At 34.8% G+C, this 21055-nt stretch overlaps 2 protein-coding genes across 4 annotated transcripts in view; both read right to left on the bottom strand.

Moving 5' to 3' along the window:
* Positions 1-21055, bottom strand: part of LOC141405330 (uncharacterized) — a 540708-nt gene that overhangs the window by 71212 nt on the left and 448441 nt on the right. The gene's annotated exons all lie outside the window — the stretch shown is intronic.
* Positions 18246-21055, bottom strand: part of Ip6k (Inositol hexakisphosphate kinase) — a 126540-nt gene continuing 123730 nt past the window's right edge. For all 3 annotated transcript variants that reach the window (XM_073989532.1, XM_073989531.1, XM_073989533.1), the window contains one exon: positions 18246-20803. In XM_073989532.1, coding sequence (XP_073845633.1) covers positions 18907-20803 — 1897 coding nt within the window. In that variant the 3' untranslated portion in view covers positions 18246-18906. The remainder of the gene's footprint in view (positions 20804-21055) is intronic.

Here is a 21055-nt window from a genome sequence, read left to right as displayed (position 1 = left end):
GCTGATGAATTTTATTCTTTTGTTTAGAAGGAAGACGACAAGGGAGGAGTGTGATATTTGCGAATGAGGTGAAAGTAAAATGGTGAAAAAACAATGCCCCAACAAAATGGATATTGATACAGCGGCTGCTTTTGACAATTAATGCGGTTGATTTTCTTCAATAAGTGGTGATGTCAGTTCTGTTTTGACTTTTTGATGTACTACGAAAATGAAATATACAAGCTATGTTCCTTTACGTGCAAGAATCCTCAAGTTTAGCCACTTTTTACTAGAAAAGCGTTCCTTTACTTCTGACACCATACAATTCATATGTGAGCAGTTTACAAATTTTACTACTTTTGCCGGTTTTACCATTTTCAAAAGTAAAGGAACAGACCAACAGATTACATTGATAAGAGCAAGACAACAATTGGTCTGTTCCAGAACCTGCAAGAAGCTACTATTTTTTACTACGATAACATGTTTTCCTTTATGTTATCGGAAAAAATAGTAAAAATTAGAAGATTCTTGGAGTACTGGAACAGACCAAAAATGTCTATACGATAACCCAAAAATTTGTACAAATTTTTACTGAATGCTGTTCGATAACAAAATTATCCAACAAAAGAGAGCGAGTTGCGAGAGATTTTTGAAGAGTTCTGTGACTGAGAATTTGCAAATTTTTGCTGGGAAAATTTGTCCCGTAAAAATTTGTATATTCGCCCAGCGAACTTTTTATCAGCTGTTCAATGTTAACAACTTGAAATGTTAAAATTTTTGACCAAGAAAATTTCACAATTTCACATTTTTTTAAATTTTAGATCGTTGTGGATAGGATTACTGCTTTAAATAAGTCAAATGCAATTTTAAAAATAATGTTTTTGTTCCATTTGGTTAAAAATATCAAAAGAAACTGTTGTATCTTCCGTGTGCTATAAATCAAACAACTGTTGTCTTCGGAGAGTTTATTACAACTAAATGACAATTTATTAAACATATGATTACATCGATAGTGGATTAACAATTATTCAATACGTATCGTATACAACACCTCTCCCCTCTCTTATTACCAAGTTATAAGTTAAAAGTAAATTCAACAATAGTATAAAAAACATTAAAAGTTATGTCTAAGAAAATAGATACATTTCAATCTGTTTCAACTACATAATCGTTCAGCCGATATGGACGTCGTAAATTCCTTCTGGGATTCATCCTGACAGGGACTGCCTCGTCATTACCATTCGGTTCTTCTTCTGGCTCTTCAAACCCGATGAATGTTGACTCCGGAGAACTTGATGGCGTTGCGAATGACTGCTCGCGGACATCGGCATTCACTACTTCATCAGTTATTTCTCGTTCCGAATCGTTCGTTGTTGTAGGGCCCTCTCTCCCCTCCATTACCAAATTTGATGGTTCATAATTACCTCTAAGTGTTCTATCACCCACATTACAAGGCATCACTCCGCTACTAACCTTCCGTAGTTGATCAATGTGTCTGTTCCAACAAATCGCCAATTCTCTCACTCTTCCGGGTTTCCACTTTAGCTTATCCAAATAGTCTCTGGCCATCACTGCGTCTCCTATTGATAATTCTCTTTTGATTTTTTGTCTTTCTGGGTCTCGGACTTCATTGTTTGGCAGTAGAAGGTCCAATCTAGTTTGTATTTGTCGTCCAAACATTATCATAGCTGGTGATTTATTCGTAGCCGGGTGTATTGCGCGCCGATATGCCATTAAAATTCGATCAATTTTTTTCTGCAATTCGTCCTTACGCGGTATTGCCTTCAATTTGGTCTTGAACGTTTGTATAAACCGCTCCGCTTGACCATTGGTTGCGGGGTGGTACGGTGCACCCAACTTATGCATGATACCATTTTGTCTTAAAAATTCTTGAAATTTAGCGCTTTTGAACTGTGTTCCGTGGTCGCTGACTAGTATGTTCGGTATACCAAATTGAGCAAATATACTTCTGCAAACTTCAATTGTTGTTTCTGTGGTTATATCTGGAACTATCCTGACCTCCGGCCACTTACTGAAAGCGTCTACCAGTACAAAAAAATATTTGCCCAAAAAGGGGCCAGCGTAATCTACATGTACTCTCTCGAAAACCTTTTTTGGGGGAAGCCAGTAATGAACCGGTTCTTTCTTGATATTTGGTCGTACTATTTGGCATTCATAACATCCAGCAACCACTTCCTCAATATCCTTATCCAAATTCTTCCACCAACAATACGCTCTCGCAAGTGACTTCATTTTTGATACACCAAAATGTCCCGAGTGTAATTCTTGTATGATTTTTGCTCTCAAAGGTTTTGGCACATACACTCTTATGCCTCTCAGTAGACAACCTTGCTGCAAGCTAAATTCAGTTGAGTCGATTCCAAAACTATCGACAGACTCACACTTCCTACCATATGTCAAACATTCCACTAAGCGCTTCACTTCAGCATCCTTCTCGGTGGCCTCGCTTAATTCCTTGACAGTAATTGGTAAATTTTCAATTAAATCCATTTCGATCTGATCTACCTCACAGATAGTTTTGTTGCATTCCTTTACTGGAAGCCTCGACAATGCGTCCGCATTACCATTTTCCTTAGATTTACGCAGTCGAATCTTGTAATCAAAGGATTCCAGGAATAATGCATAATGTTGCATACGTGTTGCGGACAAAACGGGCAATCCTTTATCAGGTGCGAAAATCTGCGATATTGCTTTATTGTCTGTGATTAATGTGAATTCCCTTCCATATATATATTGAAAGAACTTTTTAACACCAAATATTACCGCATACGCCTCCTTGTCCACTTGACTATACCGCCTCTGTGTTTCATTTAACGTTTGGGATGCAAATTGTATAGGCCTCTCAGTTCCATCGCTGAATTCATGGCTTAACACAGCACCTACCCCCGTGGGACTTGCATCCACCGCTAACGTTAATTTCCTCCTTGGATCATAATGTGTGAGCACCACCTCTGAGCCAACTTGCCTCTTTATTTCCTCGAAGGCAGACTTACATTTGGCATCAAAATTAAATGGAACTTCCTTGTGCAGTAACCGATTCAAAGGATAAACTATAGAGCTCAAATTCCTGATAAACCGGCCATAATAATTCACCAGCCCCAAAAATGATCGAACTTCGTCTTTGTTCACTGGACATTTCATTTCCTGAATATCCTTTATTTTTGCTGGCATTTTACGAATTCCTTGTCGATCGATTACGTAGCCACAATACTCAATACTCTCTCGTAGAAATTCGGACTTACTGAGGTTTACACGCATATTGTACCTGTCCAATCTCTTTAGTACTTCTTCCAAACGCTCCAGGTGTGTTTTGTCATTGTTGGCTGTTATTTTAATGTCATCTAGAAACACCTTAACGCCTGGTATGTCCGCTAACAACTGCTCCATTAACCGTTGCCATTGTGAAGGGGCGCTAGTCACTCCAAACATCAGTCTTGTTGGCTGAAATAACCCTTTGTGTGTGCTCAAGGTTAACAATTTTTGGTCATCCGGATGTACTTCTAATTGAAGATATGCTTTGGATAAATCTATCTTCGAATATTTTTGGCCACCCGCCATTGTACTGAACAATTCGTCGATTGTAGGCAGTGGGTGTTTGTCCACTACTAGCACAGGGTTGATCGTTATTTTGTAGTCTCCACAAATTCGTAGCTTATCATCTCTCTTCCTGACTACCACTATCGGTGTGGCCCACTCACTACGTTCCACTTTTATCAATAATCCATCCTTTACCTGATTATGGAGTTCCTCCTCTACTCTTTGCAATAATGGAAACGGCACTCGTCGCGCCTTCATACATCGTGGAACAGCATTGGGTCTAATATTCAACCGAGCTTGAAAGCCCTTAATTTTGCCCACTGTCTTCGAAAATAAATTTGGATAACTTTCTAATATCCTCCTTAACTGGCCTTCCAAATTGGCCGACTCCTGAATTTTATTTACACAAGCGGATGACACACTCCTTCCTTTCAACATCTTCAGCCAGTCCAATTTGATTAACCGAAGCCACTCTCTACCTAGCAGTGGTTTCCGATTTGCACGCACTAAATACATTTTGACCTTTGTTACATCTTGTGCACTTACTTTCACCCAAATGTAACCCGCGCAATCGATAGGGGTCTTGCAGTAACTATACAGCTCCAAATCTGGTTCATGAATTCGTATTTTCCTTGAAAAATATTTATATGCATCAGCAGGGCTTACAATGGTGACAGGGGCTCCCGTGTCGACTTCGAACGTTATATTTCGATTATTCACTTCTAATGTGCATAGGATTTTATCCCGTATGTTGGAGTTTTGTACATTACTTTCCATCTTATATACTCCATTGTCAGATTCCTCCTTTTCACTGCCTTCGCCGTCTGATATTTGTTTCATTGTTCCTCGTGCTCTAAAACACACCCGTCTTAAATGGCCAGTCTTTTTACAAAAATTGCACACCGTATTTATGTGACGACATTCGTTTGAATTATGTTCACCGCTGCCACATCTGTTACAGAATGCATTTTGTTTTGTTCTTGTTCTTTGGCCTGCCTCTCGTGTTTTCTTTCCTCTCTCTCTTGTCTTTTTCATATTCACCATACCTACCGCTTCTTGTTGATGTTCATTGCTTGTTTGTTCTTGCTTGTTCATTTCAGCGAAACCCTTTTCAGCTTGTTCATACATGTTCGCTAAATGTATTTATGTGACGACATTCGTTTGAATTATGTTCACCGCTGCCACATCTGTTACAGAATGCATTTTGTTTTGTTCTTGTTCTTTGGCCTGCCTCTCGTGTTTTCTTTCCTCTCTCTCTTGTCTTTTTCATATTCACCATACCTACCGCTTCTTGTTGATGTTCATTGCTTGTTTGTTCTTGCTTGTTCATTTCAGCGAAACCCTTTTCAGCTTGTTCATACATGTTCGCTAAATTTATTGCGTCATCCAATGACAAATTGTCCTTTTCTAGTAACCGACTTTGAATTTTCTTATTACCAATTCCATAAACAAATTGATTCCTCAGTGCTTTATCCTCGTATGTGCCAAATCCACAACCAATTGCGTGCTGTCTCAAAGCCACTAAATATTCTGCAGCTGATTCTGTTGAGTGTTGCTTACGCGAATGAAATTTGAAGTTCAAAAATATCTCATTTGGTTTAGGATTATAATGTGCTTCCAGCAATTCACAAATTTTATCATATCCCAAATCCTCTGGTAGCTTGGGTAACGCCTTGTCACATAGCTTATCATAAGCCGCAGTGCCCATAAAATGCAACAGATACCTGGCCTTCATGGCCGTGTCCGTCTGAAAAATCAGCATCGCCGTCTCAAATCTTTTTACCCAGCGATTCCAAGATGTAGCCTTTTCATCAAATGGCTCTATTTGAAAGCTGCTACGCGGTTTTGGTTCGCTCGTCGCCATAATTGTTGTATCTTCCGTGTGCTATAAATCAAACAACTGTTGTCTTCGGAGAGTTTATTACAACTAAATGACAATTTATTAAACATATGATTACATCGATAGTGGCATGGTAGAATAAAGTAAAGGTAGGCCACAGCTCACAGCTGATTACAATTTTTTTCTTTTTATGGCCTAATCTGTCAAAAGCAGGGTTGACATTTTGTACTGTTTTTGTCATTATGCAATCATAAAGGTAGATGTATCGCTGAATTGTTCCAACAAAAAACTTCTGCTGTAACACTATTGGTCTGTTCCTTTACTTTAAAAAATGTTAACAGTGGCAAAAATGGTAAAAATGGTGAACTGCTATCATATAAATTGTATGCTTGTTAAAGTAAAGGAACGCTTTGCAGGTTAAAAATGGTATGAAATGGTAACCTCAGGCAGGTAAAGGAACAGAGCTTATATCTTAAAATTGAAAACAAGGACAAAAAATGTGTATTCGCGTGGCAAAATAAAATTGTTGATTTTTTTAGCAAAACTTACGAATGAAAGTATTATCAAATATCGATATTAATTTAAATTTGTTCCAAAAGTACGGGAATGTACAAATTAAAATTTTTGTAAAAATTCTGCTGACATTTATCTGCAAATCGGATGCCAGCAATCACGATGTCAGATTAGCCAAACTTGTCAAGTAGAAAATAGGTGAATGACATTTTTTCACTGTCATAAGTTTGGGAAGAACTTTTGCTGTTTTTGGAACACTTTATCAACAAGAATATTCTGGAGCCTAGCTAAAGAAATGTTTTTACACTTTATGGCATGGTATAAGTAAAGAGGTAGATTTAAATGAAAAAAATCTATAGAACCCTTGTTTTTCTTCAATTCCTAAAACTTCAAAATAAAAGCAACAAGTGGGTTTGTTTACAATGTATTTTTTGAGCATTTTATAAAAAGCGCGAAAAATGAATGAAGAGTTAAGTTTTCTCCACATAATCGAGTTGTGAATATGATAAACTGATTGTTTCAATGCAAATCTCACCAATTTCTTCCATACAAATGGTCTAAAAACAATTTTAAAAATCATTGAATTCGATTGTTTTTTTAAAATTGTTTGGCATATTATTCAAACACCACACACACATACACAGTTTGTTTATATTGTTTTGAAGTTTTAGGCATACTCGAATGAAAAAATTTAAATTCACATAAAGCTTTGGCTAACCTTTCTTATTAAACCATGCTTTATGGCACTTTTAACATATAAAAAGTGAAACTCTAAGTTCCATATGTTTTTGTAATACGGGATAGCTATGCAGGTACATCTACCATTATTATTGTACCATTCCATTTGACGTTTTAAGCCATGGCTGCAGGGTGGCATTTCTCAGTGATTTTCATACCTGGCCTACCTATCCTTTATTGTACCATGGATAGTGGATTAACAATTATTCAATACGTATCGTATACAACAGAAACAAAAACAATTTTCATACTTTTTCGGAAACTGCTGACTTTCTTGCAAGTTTTTGCATAATGTTGTTCGATAACTTTCTGTATTTTTTCTTGCATGAGAGAGTAAAACTCACTGAGAGAACTTGCTGAGTAATTATTGCTGGGAAAGTTACTTTATTTGTTGTACTGATGATCAAAGTTAACCTAAAGCTTGGTTTACATTTACGAAATCCTCTCGATTTCAACTGTCAATTCCTTTTCGTATACGTCAAATGAAAACTCTTCCGAAATCGAGTGGTTTTCGTAAATGTAAACCAAGCATAACGGTACTATGAACACACTATTTCTTTTTAAAGTAAGTCCATATTAACATTACGCAATTTTCCTTGCGGCAATTGTCACTTTGTCGGTGAGAGAGGATTTTGAAAGGCAAAGGCTTACATTATCCGTCACCCCTCTCTCCATCAAACTGACAATTGCCGCAAGGAAAATTGCCTAATGTAAATATGGACTAAGCCAAGCAAAGGATTATTGTTTTTCACAGTACACTAATACTATGTTTACATTTACGAAATCCACTCGATTTCAACTGTCAATTCCTTTGCATATACGTCAAATGAAAACTCATCTGAAATCGATTCGATTTCATTTGACGTTTGAGCAATGGAATTGACACTTGAAATCGAGTGGATTTCGTAAATGTAAACATAGCATAATACCTCGATTTGCGTTGTTTCGATTTTTGTTAAGCAAAAATAATAAATTTTTTCGATTTGCACTGCTGAATCTGTTTGCGATATTAAAAACTAATATAAGTGGCTTTGAATTTTGTGAAGAGATTATTCAAAACATGTAGAAATATGGGGTTTCATTTGCGTTGGAACCAATTATTAACGCAAATCGAGGTATTAGTGTAATTAGATAATTTTAACTAATTTATTTGTATGCGAATACGAGAAACATAAGCTTCGTTCCCGTACTTTTTAATGGTAAAACTCGTAAAAGAGAGAACTGCAAAAAATTTGTTCTCACACATAAGTTTTTTGAAATAGTTCGGGAACGGAAAAATGGAAAATACGTCAAAAAAACTGGAACAAATGTCAAAGTCGGCGTATCAGCCAATCAGACGCCGGCAACCATGTTACTATTTTTTTACTCGCCCAAATTTGTCGTGTAAAAAGTTTTTAAAGAGAGCGTCATTGAGCGCCATTTTTGTTTAAAGAGAAGTGAACATTTTACAACTTTTTTGTGTACGGGAACGCTTTTTCGAGTAAAATGTGTAAAAGTCGTAAAAATTGTAAAAACTTTTTAGTTCTGGAACACAGCTATAATTAAATTGCACTCAAATATCTGCAAAAAACCGAATTTACATTGATGGTGTCGGATTTATCCAACAAAGGACTTTGATCAAACGAATCAAAAGATCGATTTTTGAGTTCTAAGCAAAAATCAAAAGTTCGAAAGATTAGGTCTGTACGATAACTTCGCAAGTAAAAAATATTGCAAGTACTCAGTAACTTCTCTCCACTTATTTTACTCTCTCGAAGCTAAATTTTGCAGAATGTTATCGAACAACAATTTGCAAAAACTTGCAAGAAGTCAGCTGATTTGACAAACAAGATAAAGCGGATAAAGCTACTATGTTTACATTTACGAAATCCACTCGATTTCATCTGTCAAATCCATAGGTTAAACGTCAAATGAAATCCGATGGATTTCAGATGCGATTTCATTTGACGTTTGAGCTATGGAATTGACGGATGAAATCGAGTGGATTTCGTAAATGTAAACTTAGCATAAGATTTAATTTAACAATCGAATGCCAAGTTTACACTTGCGCTCTAAAATCCACTGGATTTCACGAAATCCTGAAATACATCCCGGTGTTTACACTTATTTTTTTGTTGATTTCAAAATATCACAATGATCAAGGTAGATGCATATGCGGAGCTGATTGAACATGCATTTTCAAAACAAGTTGTTGTAAATTGAATTAGTCATCAAGAATATATGGCAATATAGAACTTTACATCTTTATTTCGAAAATTATCGTAAAATTATCTATATGTATATCGTATTAATTGTGTATAGTACTAATAAATGAAAAAATAAAAAATGATTTTATCGTTGAGACATCATAATAATAAATTTTGATAGATAAAAGTTTATTCAGAACCTGCAGCAGTTTTCCCGTTTAGTGCTAAAAATGCGTTCCCGTACTCTGAAGTTTAGCAAGACTTGCAATTCTCTTTAAACAAAAATAGCGCCGAATAACACCCTATTCTCCTGTTTTCTGCCATACAATTTTGGCCTAGTAGCATGTTCGTTGGCATCTCAATACGATTGCTGATACGTTGCAGTTTTTGCAATTTCCGTAATTTTTTCGTTCCCATATTTTTTAAGAAATTTGTATGGGGAAGCAATTTTTGACAATTCGCTCTTTTTTCTAACATTACCACTAAAAAAGTACGAGAACACAATGAAAAATAGCATTGTAACAAAGTAATTTAATATTTTTTCACATTGTTTACAAATTTTTATACTAAACTTTTTTGTTGCAGCAATTAACCATCTACCTTGTTTATTGTGATACGTGAAAACTGTTGCAACTTTTGGTACTTTTTCAGACAAAAGCAGGGTTGTATATCATGTGTACTGTGATTTCGATGTTGATTTCGCTGAAATCACGAAATGAGATGATTTCATTTTTGTATGCGAAATCATGATAATTTTTGCTTGATTCCGCGCGAAATCACGAAACGCCTTCGAAATCACGAAAAGACGTCGAATGTAAACCAAACAGAAGATTGTTTACGAAAATTATTTGATTATTCATTGCTACAAAAACAATTATCTTTCCATATCATAAATTAACGGCTGGCCGTCCACATGGTATTCCTCCTACTCCATGGATGCGCTGCTTTTTGCTGGGATTTGATACCTTAGAAATAAAACAATCATCACAAACTACAAAATAAGTCGTTTTCCATAATTTATTTAGTTATCTCTTCTCTTTTTTATCTTGTAATTATTTTAATAACCAAATGTTTGTTTATGTTTTTGCCAACAATTGCAAATACCCCGGTTACACTATTGAAGGTTAACCCACTGGGTTTAATAGATCCAGTGGGTTAATCTTTGCTGGTTACCCTTAGCTTTTCGAGGATATAAACTGTCAGCTGATGTTTGTTTACGTATACATACAAAATAACTAATAAAGTCGTGTGTTACACTTTTACAATTTCTCGTGTGAGATATCGTCCCCTCTTTGCTCATAATGGTATATTTTACACCTAGGGATACATTTTTGTTTCGTGGTATCAATCGTACTTTTTGTTAAAAAAAGTGTCTAATGAAAAAAAATTAATAATTTTATGATTTCCAAATAACTTAGTTTTATTAACTCCATAAAATCTCATACGACCAATCGTAAACATGTAAAACACGACAAACTCTGTTGCAAAAACAGTTGCAACTTTTGGTAGTTTTTGAGAAGAGTTGGATTTTTTTGCACAAATACCGAATACAACACTGTATTTTTGGTGGATTTGTGCCGGATTTAAAATAAACCCAGTCGTGAGAGGATTTAATTTTTGTATGGCAAATCTGGTCAGATTTGACCAGATTAAGCAATAAATCCTCATAAAGTGGGTTAACCCGGCAAAAAACTGTAGTGTAACCGCACTAAAAGTCCGCGACAAAACATTCGAATTCAAATCAGCTGATCAAACTTGCAAATTCTTACAAGGAAAATTTTGCTTGCAAAAACTTGTAAGTTCTCAGTAACAAAAGTCTCGAAAACTCTCTAAGATTCTCTCACAATTCTCTTCAAATACGCTCTCCTTTAATTTACAAGTTTGTTATCGAACAGCATTTTGCAAAAACATTTACAAAAATTGTACAAACTTTTGGGTTATCGTACAGACCTATTGATTTTTAAGTTTTAACCAAGAATCAAAAGATCGAAAAGTCGACTTTTGCTTGGTAAGGGGTACTTTACACGGTATGTTTTTTACATATGAGTTGTCACTTCTGCCATACAAAATGTATATGCAAAGTGACAACTCATATGTAAAAAACATATCGTGTAAAGTACCCATTATACGCGTATTCCCAAATCATATCATCCCTTTTGCAAAGTTTTGATACAGCGGTAGCTTTTTCACAATGAACAGTATTTAGTGGATACGTACAGTACTACCGTTGTAAAATGAGCATAACGACTTTTTATGTAAAATAAAATCAAATTATAAAAATAATACAAATTTATTGCCCATAGATGAGTGTGAGTATTTGTATTCAGAATCGTATTTTATATTAAAAGCGCGTGCTATCCGTGTTCATCTCTGCCTTAAGACCTATCCTGTCCTATTGAAAGCAGTAGAATTGAAATTTGGTCTTTTCATGGCTTAAGACCAGATTTAGGTTAGTTTTAAAAAGGCGAAGTCATCTAATAATATAGTCACTGCTTTACTCGGAAACCTTTGGTCCATTGTATTCATTCCGAATAGGTTTGAAGATAATGATGAGAAGATTTCATTGTTATTGTGTTATATTTTTGTTTTTGATGTTGAATAAATAAAATATAAAAAATTAATAAGGGAAATATATCTTTGTGTTAAAAGAAGGTTATACAGGCATGTCACAGAAACGAATTCCGATCGAAAGTGGAATTGATTCCGTATTTAGCTTCTTCAGAAAACTTTTGATTTTGCAAACGGAATTGTATTTTTATTTTGTTTAAATCTGCCACTTTAAAACACTCTAAAAACACTTATAAATAATTAAAATGTTGTTTTATTAACAAATTTACATTTAATTTCGCATTTAAAATAAATAATTAAGTTTTTTGACTTGAAAGAAGCTAAGACAAAAACGATCGAAATGAAATTTCGGAATTGCAACCATTCCGATCGGAATCTGTGACATGCCTGATAGTAACAATTTCGTATCTATCCAGTTTTCTTTTTGGGTGCAACAAGGGACACCTGCATAATCTACAGTAGTCGGCACCACTGTCATCCCATCTTGATGTCACAGATCTAAACCTGCAGTAAGTCCTACGGTATTTTCAACTTTTATTGGTACTTTTCATTCATAAATTTACATTTAATGAGTTGGAGAGTCGCACTACTGAATTTACCCCAAAATGGAATAGGATTTCCATTCTCTTAATAAAAAGAAAACACTTTATATATATATTTTATTTTGAAACATGTAAGTATAGTTTTATTGCAATTTAATTTATAATTATTTTGTTTTTTGTTTATTTTTGTTTTTAATGTTCTTTCAAATTTAATTTTTTTATTTATTATGTCTTCTGTTTAATCCACTACACATACATATATATGGTATTTTAAAGATTTATTTATTTTATATATTGGATGTTGTTGTTTTTTGTTTGGGGGGAAAAATTCTTCATGTTATGTAATTTTGTAATTGTTTCTTTGAATCTTTTTTGTTGTTATTTCTTATGATATTACTCTATGTGCTTAAAAAAAGAAAAATAATATTTGTAATAAAGTATATATAATAGTTATATATAAATGTTTAATTAAAAAAAATAATTATCATTTATTGGATATTATTTTTTTAAGAAATGAAATAAAAATCTTTTTTAAGGAAAAATATATTTACTTGTTGTAAAAATATGTTATATGTAAATGTGTTTTGTTTGCATGAATTGTATTGTTATTTGTTTATGGTTTATGAACTATTGGTCTGTTCCAGAACCAGCAAGAAGCTACTGTTTTTTACTACGATAACATTTTTTCCTTTATGTTATCTCAAAAAATAGTAAAAATTAGTAGATTCTTGGAGTACTGGAACAGACCATATGTTTAATGAATTATTTTGTTTTTTTTTTTCTTGTTATTTTTATGGATTTATTTAAAATTAAATTTGAAATGATGCCTTAGCTATACTTATGTGTAACTGAACATTTGTTTCGGTAATTTTATATAATAGGTATACATACATATGTATAGGTTCCGTGTTCAAATAAGGACATTTGATTTTTTTTTGTAAAACAAATTATTTACTTAGAATGAAATACAAATCCAACTTCTCTATAACAAACATCTCCATAACGAATAATTCTCTAAAATGGATGGTTTTAAAAAGTACAAAGTTCAACTATGTTATAGAGAAGTTCAACTGTATATATATTTGTAACTCACTTTTTATTTGTAATTAAAAACAAAATAAATAAAACGAAAAAACATATTAAAATTGTTTGCATATAACCAATATTATTTTGGAATTTGAACAATATATATTTGAAAATAATATAATTTCAATTTTGTGTTAGTATTCAATATGTCTTTCTATTTGTTAACCAATTCTAATTTGTTATACATATCATTTTGAATAAACATTTTGCTCTTAGTAGAAAATCAGTGCCTAATAATTTATTTCAAATTTTGTTTTTTTGTATTCTAATTATTTATGGAAGCATTTTTCACAAAGTGTCCTAATTCACAATAAAATATTTTTAAATTTGTTTTTATTTTTATTATGCCAATAACTAATAAGTAATCTATAGTATTTATTTACTTTCACTTAAACAAAACACTGACAGTTTTATGTGGTTGAGAGAGAGAGAGAATAAGACTTTTTAGTTATCTCCTCTTTCCCCCTTATTTTCTATACACAAACTTTCAGTGTTTCCTACAAGAGTTTCTTATAAAATTTCTCGTAAAATTCACACGATTTCGATAAATCCTAGTTTTTCTTAAATTCAAAAGAAAAATACCTCAAATAGAGCTGTGTTTAGATTGATTTAAGAAATTTCGAATATCCGGGGAAATCTTGTGATCGTTGCTTTAAGATGCCAAGGTAAATGTAGACACTATTAGCCCGGTCATGAATATCAACTCCTCGTGAGTTTTCTCACTCTCTCCTTTAAGTTACAACGGCAGAGAGACAAAACTTACAGGGAGTTTACATTCATGATCGGACTGTACAAATTGCGTTAATGCATCCAGATTATCCCTGACACCTTCAAAATATTTATTTTTTTTTATAATTTCACATATTTATCAAAATATATATTTATTCAAAAGTTGTTAAACCAATTAGTTTTCTAAAGTTTCCAATAAATTCCGTTATACATTTTTTTACTTTTTATGTTTTCTATTCTCTTTTTATTTTAGTTAGCCCTTTTTATAAAAAGTTACACAAATATATCCATTTAATGTCTTAGATACTTGTTTTTTATATCAATGTTAGGATGCCTATTATGAGGTATATCTCACAATTGATAAGGTCACGTTCCTTTGTTTATGGTCATGTCTTTGTATGAAGGTTTTTTAAACGCTATAAAAACGTCCTATGATTTGTTTAAGGTGGGACAATTTAACTATATGTTTATAAGAAAAAAAAAAAAAAACATGATGCGAGGGAGATTTTAGGAAAAAACTAAAGAAGTTAATATATATTGGCAAGAATTATGTTTTGAGAACTTTAAATTGATGGTTTCTCCCTTTCGCCATAAATGAAGCTTTGTAATGTATAATTATCCTCCAATACAATTTTGGCTATTTTCTTGCATTACTCAGTTGGCTGGCATTATGTACGGGTTATAGAAAATAAAACTTTTACCAAACATCTACAAAGAGATTTTCAACTGCAGTAATGTTTACACAAGCGGTTAATATTATAATAATTGGTCTATCTGGTTTTCATTTGAAAACATTGTAAACGTACTCTAACTGTTAACCTAACATGTTATAGGTAGTTTACACTATCTATCAATGTCATATGGCACGAAATAAAAACATTCCATATTTACCCACGGAGGCAATGTGGAGACGTAGTTTTTTTAAATTTTTGCTAGTGTGGACGCACAGAGTAAATGGCGTAAGGAAAATCTCCAATATTACACATATTAGCGAATATATAACGATGGAAAATTTCATGTCATATGACATTTACATATAGTGTAAACTACCCCTAAGGGGTATATATAACAATTTAACGAACAAGTAACATGTCTTTTAGGCTGGGCTGCTTATCCTAAAATCAAACGAAATTTTAGGGTCATTATTGGTCATTGCAGTATTAGATCTATGGCAGGTGATGAGACTGCAACAATCAAGCACATACTTCTCTTTCGATGTTCTAGACTGGCTGTCAAAACACACAGTCTACATCGGGCCATACTAAACTCAGCAAGTTCAATTAATTATCTTTCTCTTCCCTACCCCTATATATACTCTCCTCTAACCTCTTTCTTGTCCATACACTTCCTTCGGAGCCACATACTACCTAAAGATTTATACCAATAATTCGTTCTTTCTCTTCTATTAAAGAAGGAAATTAGGGCACAATTAGACTCCAAAAAAGATCAGTAGATCTCAACACGACGAACTGAAAACTAAGGTGGTGGCTTATGCCGATGATAAATTGTTGTCACACCTGTCTGACCATATGCAAGATGTTTTGGGAGCCAAACCGGAGAAAACGGAACTCGTACTATTCAAGAGAATGCGCAAAATTCCCGATTTCCAGCCTCCAGTTATGGACGGAGTTTGAATTGGTACTTTCTCTAATGGAAAATCCATTCGGAAAGTGCTAGAATTGGTAAAAGGACTTGAAAGAAACCTTTCTAGGTCGATAAGACCACAAAGTCTCGTGTTATACTCGCTATCTTCCTATTGCATAAATGCTCTGAATGATTTCGCCAATATCGTTAACATTAGCAGTGTTCCAGGTCATAGTAATGTAATGGAAAATGAATTAGCACATGAACCAGCTCGAAGTGGCTCAGTCTATCAATCTAACAGTTGATGAATCTGTTCGGCCACCAATGTGCTACTGCATCGGCAAATTTCATGAGATCTACTTCGAGAGAGTACATCAGAGATGACTTTAGGAACATAGATGTAAGGACATCCAGAACCATTTCCCTTCTCTCACTCGATAACTTAGGGATGAGAATCACTTTGAGTTTTATTACGAGTCACTGCAATACAAAGCGCCTTAATCAACAACATAACGACGCAGCTGCGGAAATGAAGAAGAGTAGGAAACTGTTGAGCGCCTCCTTTGTTCCTGCACAAGTGTATCGACGTCTTAAAGCTCTGAGACGACTGTTACTTCATGTAGAACTGCTTTGTCGAACCTCACAAATGCTGTCCGACTCTGCTGGGTACCGGGACACTGTGACATTGTGGGAAACGAGAAGGCAGATGAACTGGCAAGACATGGATCACAATCAACAAGTCTAGCAATCACTGACTCAATCAAACCACCCATAAGTCACCTTTTTCGGAGAGTGAAGACGTTCTTTGAAGAACGAGCCATAATGGCATAATGAACCAAGGTGCAACGTGTCAAGGGCCATTTGGCCGACTCTATCAAGAAACAGAACAACTTCACTCTTAAATTTGAGCAAATCAGAAATCAGGGTATTGACGGGAGTCATCAGGCTGGATTTAATTATCAATGTACTACAAAGAAACAGTAATCGCTGAACGAGTGGTGTGATTTTCAAAACTGTATTTTAACATACTAATTGAGGCTATGATAATCATAGTCACCACGTAGACCTACCAACTACGGTAATGTTAGATATCTAACTTCAAGATGGGATGAAACAAACCTGTGATTATGTGAATATTCAAAAGAGATAGAGACATTCGATCATCTATTTTGCAGGTGTCCCCTGCTGCACACCAGAAGACTTGGAGATTTCTTTCTTACTCTCTTTCTGTTCCAATACAATCAATCGATCAACAATACAGCAATATCGTAGAAAATTCTTCATCTTTAACCTCAATTTCAAGAAGCATGGAAACTTTTTATGGTCTTCTTCAAACCTATCCAGGATGAACACCATGGACCATCGTTTGAATACTGTCCCCCTTCTATCGTAGCAGAATAACGTCAGTCACTTATTAGTTTCTTGTTGGAACACTCACCTTACCACGGTAATTTAATTGATCACACTATGAAAACACTGCCAAGCATGCGGTACAGATCCGCCATCTTATCAACTTCCCAGTCAAACCTGCATTGATAACATCCAAATTCCCAGATCTGGAGTTTTACACGTATGCAGATTAATAGAAAAAACAAAGACGAATCACACATGCACCCAATAATATTCCATTGAAGTTCGTCTTTTTTGTCACTTGTTGTTTCAAGTATTTTACACTTCGAAGCACGTTCCATAAGAGAGGTTAACATTTCTAACCTCACAATTTTGTCCACATCTTCATTGTGTGGTATTTACAACACAAGCGGTGTTTATTTTCAATTTTATTTTCATGTTTCTTTCATTAAGATACTAATTGAGAATGATTTTGGTGTTTCCTTTAAACTAACCTCACAAATTTGGCCATAACCTATTTGTGTGCCCATAACTTTTGGTAGTTTACAACACAAACCCCCATTATTATAAGTCTTCTTTTGTTATAGTTTGGTTTTACCGAACAGATTTATAGCGTTCCGGTTAACTTAAAGTTAAAAGTGACGATGGAATTTCCGGGAGGAGCTTCTTCCTATTAACTTTCAATGTGAAAATTATATTTTTAATGCCTCCAAGTTAGTTTATTTTGCATTTTCAAATCCATCAGATAGTAAAAGAACACATGTAATAATGGCCCAAATATTATTTATTTTCCTTTAAACTTTCTTTAAAAATCCAACATTACTGATGGTTGTGAAGACCCCTAATGTACTTGGCCCGCCATCTGTTCCATTTTTATTTTAAATGCCGGCTTTTATTCAATTTGTTTATTATAATAAAAACAACATTAAAAGCTTTACTTCCCTTTCAAGCTAACCTCACAAAATGTTTCAATATTGTTATTTTGTTTTAAATAGAATTTTATTCATGATTTATTTCATTTGAACAAATAATAATCCCCTTTTTCCATTATAAACATATTGTTAAATGTCTGATGTTGTTGTTGGTTTTTTGTTTATATTTTTTCAGGAAATGTCCAGTTTTATTTAATGTTTTTCTTTTTAAATCATTTGGTTTTAATTGGTACAAGTCAGGTAACAAACAAAATACTTTTGTCAAGAATCGTTGTCAGGTTCTATTAACAATAGTAAAAGTAGTAGTAGTAGTAGAGTAGTTGTAATAGTAAGTATGTAGTAGTATTAATAATAATATACAATATTTAGAAATAAAAACATAGTTTTGTAATGCATTTCATTTTTTGTAGGTTAGGAAGAAAAAAAAATTTAGAGTAAAACAAAAGAAGGTAGTACATAATAAAAAATAGTAGAAAATAAAAAAAAAGTGGGAAAGGAAAATAATGGAAATATATAGTGACAGCATTTCTAGGCTTAAAAGAAGTAGCATTTTCTTTAGCTTTTATGTTCTAAGTGTTGGGAGGGGCAGGGTTGAGAGAGAAAAATAGACAGAGATCATCAAATATATTCCATGGTTGTGTTTCTTTTTTGTTTAAAAAATATTTTTGTATGGTTTTTATTTTCAAAATCTTATGCTTTAAAAATATGTAATAAGTCTTAATATAACAATATTATTTAAAATAAAAAATTACTTGGGAGTTATTATTTCAATATTATAATTATTATTATTAGTATTTTTGTTGTTGTTTCAGTTTTGTTGTTTTCAGTATTCATTTATGGTTTTTGTTTTGTTTGAACAGTATCACATTGGCATGATTTCACTCTTTAAGTTTTGTTTACACTTTTAAATAATGTGGGATGGAGAAAAGGAGGGTATATACTTTTTGCGATTGAGTTATAATTTACACAATGTGGTCATCAGTAACCCTAACCTCAATTTACTTATAAAATGTAAACATACATGTACTTATAGTGGAGGATGTATAAGGGGTTTCTGTGCTTTATAAACAAAACATTTGTTTAAAGAAAATCAATAATTGATAATTTCTTTTCTCAAAAAGAAACAAAAAACCCTTTTAGGTTTCTTAAGGAAATTAGCTTCGCCTAAATATATGCTTTATATTAGTTGTATATGTATGTTTGCTATGAAGTAGCCTGTTTTTCCTTGTTTCTTTCATTTTTGTTTGTTTTCCTTGTATAAAGCTTTCAGTTAATACCTCATCAGTTCCTTCTTTGCAAGCTTAACACATAACCTCTTCATTGAGAATTTCGGTTAGTAAACGATTCAAACTGTCTAGCCCGGTAAGAAAACCACTGTCTGGTCCATGATGTATGGTGGTAGGTGGTGTTGGAAATAGAGCCGATCCATTGCGGGGCACAAATGCTGTATGGGCAAAATCTATTAGTCGCACATCCACCGGACAGTGTACATCATCACAGGCAGCTGGTGGTGTATCAATGTCCAGGGATTTTGAAACATGTTGCAGGAATTTTCTGTGGGTTGATTTTTTGGATAGTTGTTTAATGGGTATTTCCCTTTGTGACTGTGTCGCAGGCGGCTGTTGTTGTTTCTGTGGCATCTGATGATGTGGAGGGGGCGAATGGGGTCCTGCTGTTGTGGGTGTTGTGGCCGGCGATGTCATGGAATTGCTTTCAGATGCTGAGGCCGTTGGCGTTAGCACTGATGATGCAGCTGCTGCTGCTGTGTCCATTGCTTGTCCCAAATTAAGTAAACATGGTTTGATTTGTGCATTCTCCACTGTGGTTGCTGTTGAGGCAGGTAATTGCTGTTGTGTTGTTGTTGTCTTGGCTGGTGAATTCATAATGGAAACAGGTGTTGATGATGACAATGATGTTTTAGCGCTAGAGTGGGTGGATTTCTTGGCTTGAGATGATTTGTTAAGATTCACTTCCTTGGCGTCACGTCCCTCCAATGAAGGGACATTAGCATCATCCATAAACACATGATCGTCGTCGTCATCATCGTCGTCTTCGTCTTTGCAACGCAAACGTTTGACTGCCCCCTTAACCGACTTCAACGAAGATGCCGTGGAGGAGGCTGGCGAGGCATTGACTGTGTTACAGGCCAATGGCGAGTTCTTGTGTTTTTTGCGCATCAACGGCTTGGGAGTTTGAGGTGGCGTATTAACTGCTGCCGCAGCGGCTGCTTCAAATGCATCCTGTTGGGACTTATAACGCTTAAGCATTACCTCAGTTTGGCTAATAATGCTGCTGTCATAATCCGATGATGCCTCATCCGAACTATTGTTGCCTGTTTGACGGCCACTGGTAACGGCTTTTATTTGTTCCGACAGGCCAGAGAAATCATCACTGCTGTTGCTGCTGTAATTCATCCATGAATCACCCGAATGTGGTGATGAGGTGGCTATGCTGGGCATTGGCGGTTCGGGATCTAAGAATACTGTTTCTTCGGAAATGGGAATGAATGGTGCAGGTGTATTGGGGGTTGATGAAGCTGATGGCCTTATTAATTCCGAGGACTTGCAAAGGCCCACATTAGAACCGGCTAATGGTGGTGGTGGTGGCATAGATCTACTATCATTGTCATTCATCAAAGCATTGTTGGGGTGGTTGTGGTGGTGGTTGTCCTCTTCATGTTCATCCGAGGATGATGATAAGTTGTGCTTGTCAAAGACACGCGATGATTTTGCCACCGCCGCCGCCGTTGCTGCTGCTGCTGTTGAGGACACTGGTGTCGTGCAAGGTGAGGGCCTCGAATTATTGTGTAAATGTTTGATGCGGGTTCTGAGATTCATGTCATTGGTTGTTGAATCATTTGAGGCATCTGCATCATAACAGCATTGTTCACCGCCAGTGCTACTGTTGGTGGCTGAGGCATTGCCACTATCGGCTGCAACCAAATGTAAATCTTCATCTGTGTCATGTAGTTCCAGTTCATCGCCACCCTCATGTCCCTCCTCCTCTTCATCGTGATCCACTACCTCATCTTCAATGTCATCCTCTTCCTCATCATCAATGCTATTATCGGGATGATAATCAAAGGTATTGGATTTCTTGGTAGCCTTTTTGGGTGTGGAGGGCGTGGCCCAATCATCAAAATCCATGGGTTGTAGCATGGGATTGTCCTCATAGCCCTCGTAGACAATCAAAAGGGAACTAAAAAAAACAAACAAAACGGGAAAATGTAGTAAGATTTTGTGAAGGAAAGTGAAGGGTTAATATGTAAAAAAAACAACAAAAAGGCAAATGGACAAAGACGTCCTTGAAGTCGTCTATAAAAACACTCTTGAGGTGGTCGATAAAGGCGTCCTTGAGGTGGTCTATAAGGATTCTCTTGAGATCGTCTATAAAGAAGCCCTTGAGGTCGCCTATAAAGAGGCCCTTTACATCGGCTATAAAGTCGCCCAT

This window comes from Musca autumnalis, unplaced genomic scaffold (assembly GCF_047663935.1).
Source record: "Musca autumnalis isolate F117 unplaced genomic scaffold, ASM4766393v1 scaffold_5, whole genome shotgun sequence".
Classification (NCBI taxonomy): Eukaryota; Metazoa; Arthropoda; class Insecta; order Diptera; family Muscidae; genus Musca; species Musca autumnalis.
Note: the sequence above shows the minus strand (reverse complement) of the source record. Positions and strands in the feature narration are given on the sequence as shown.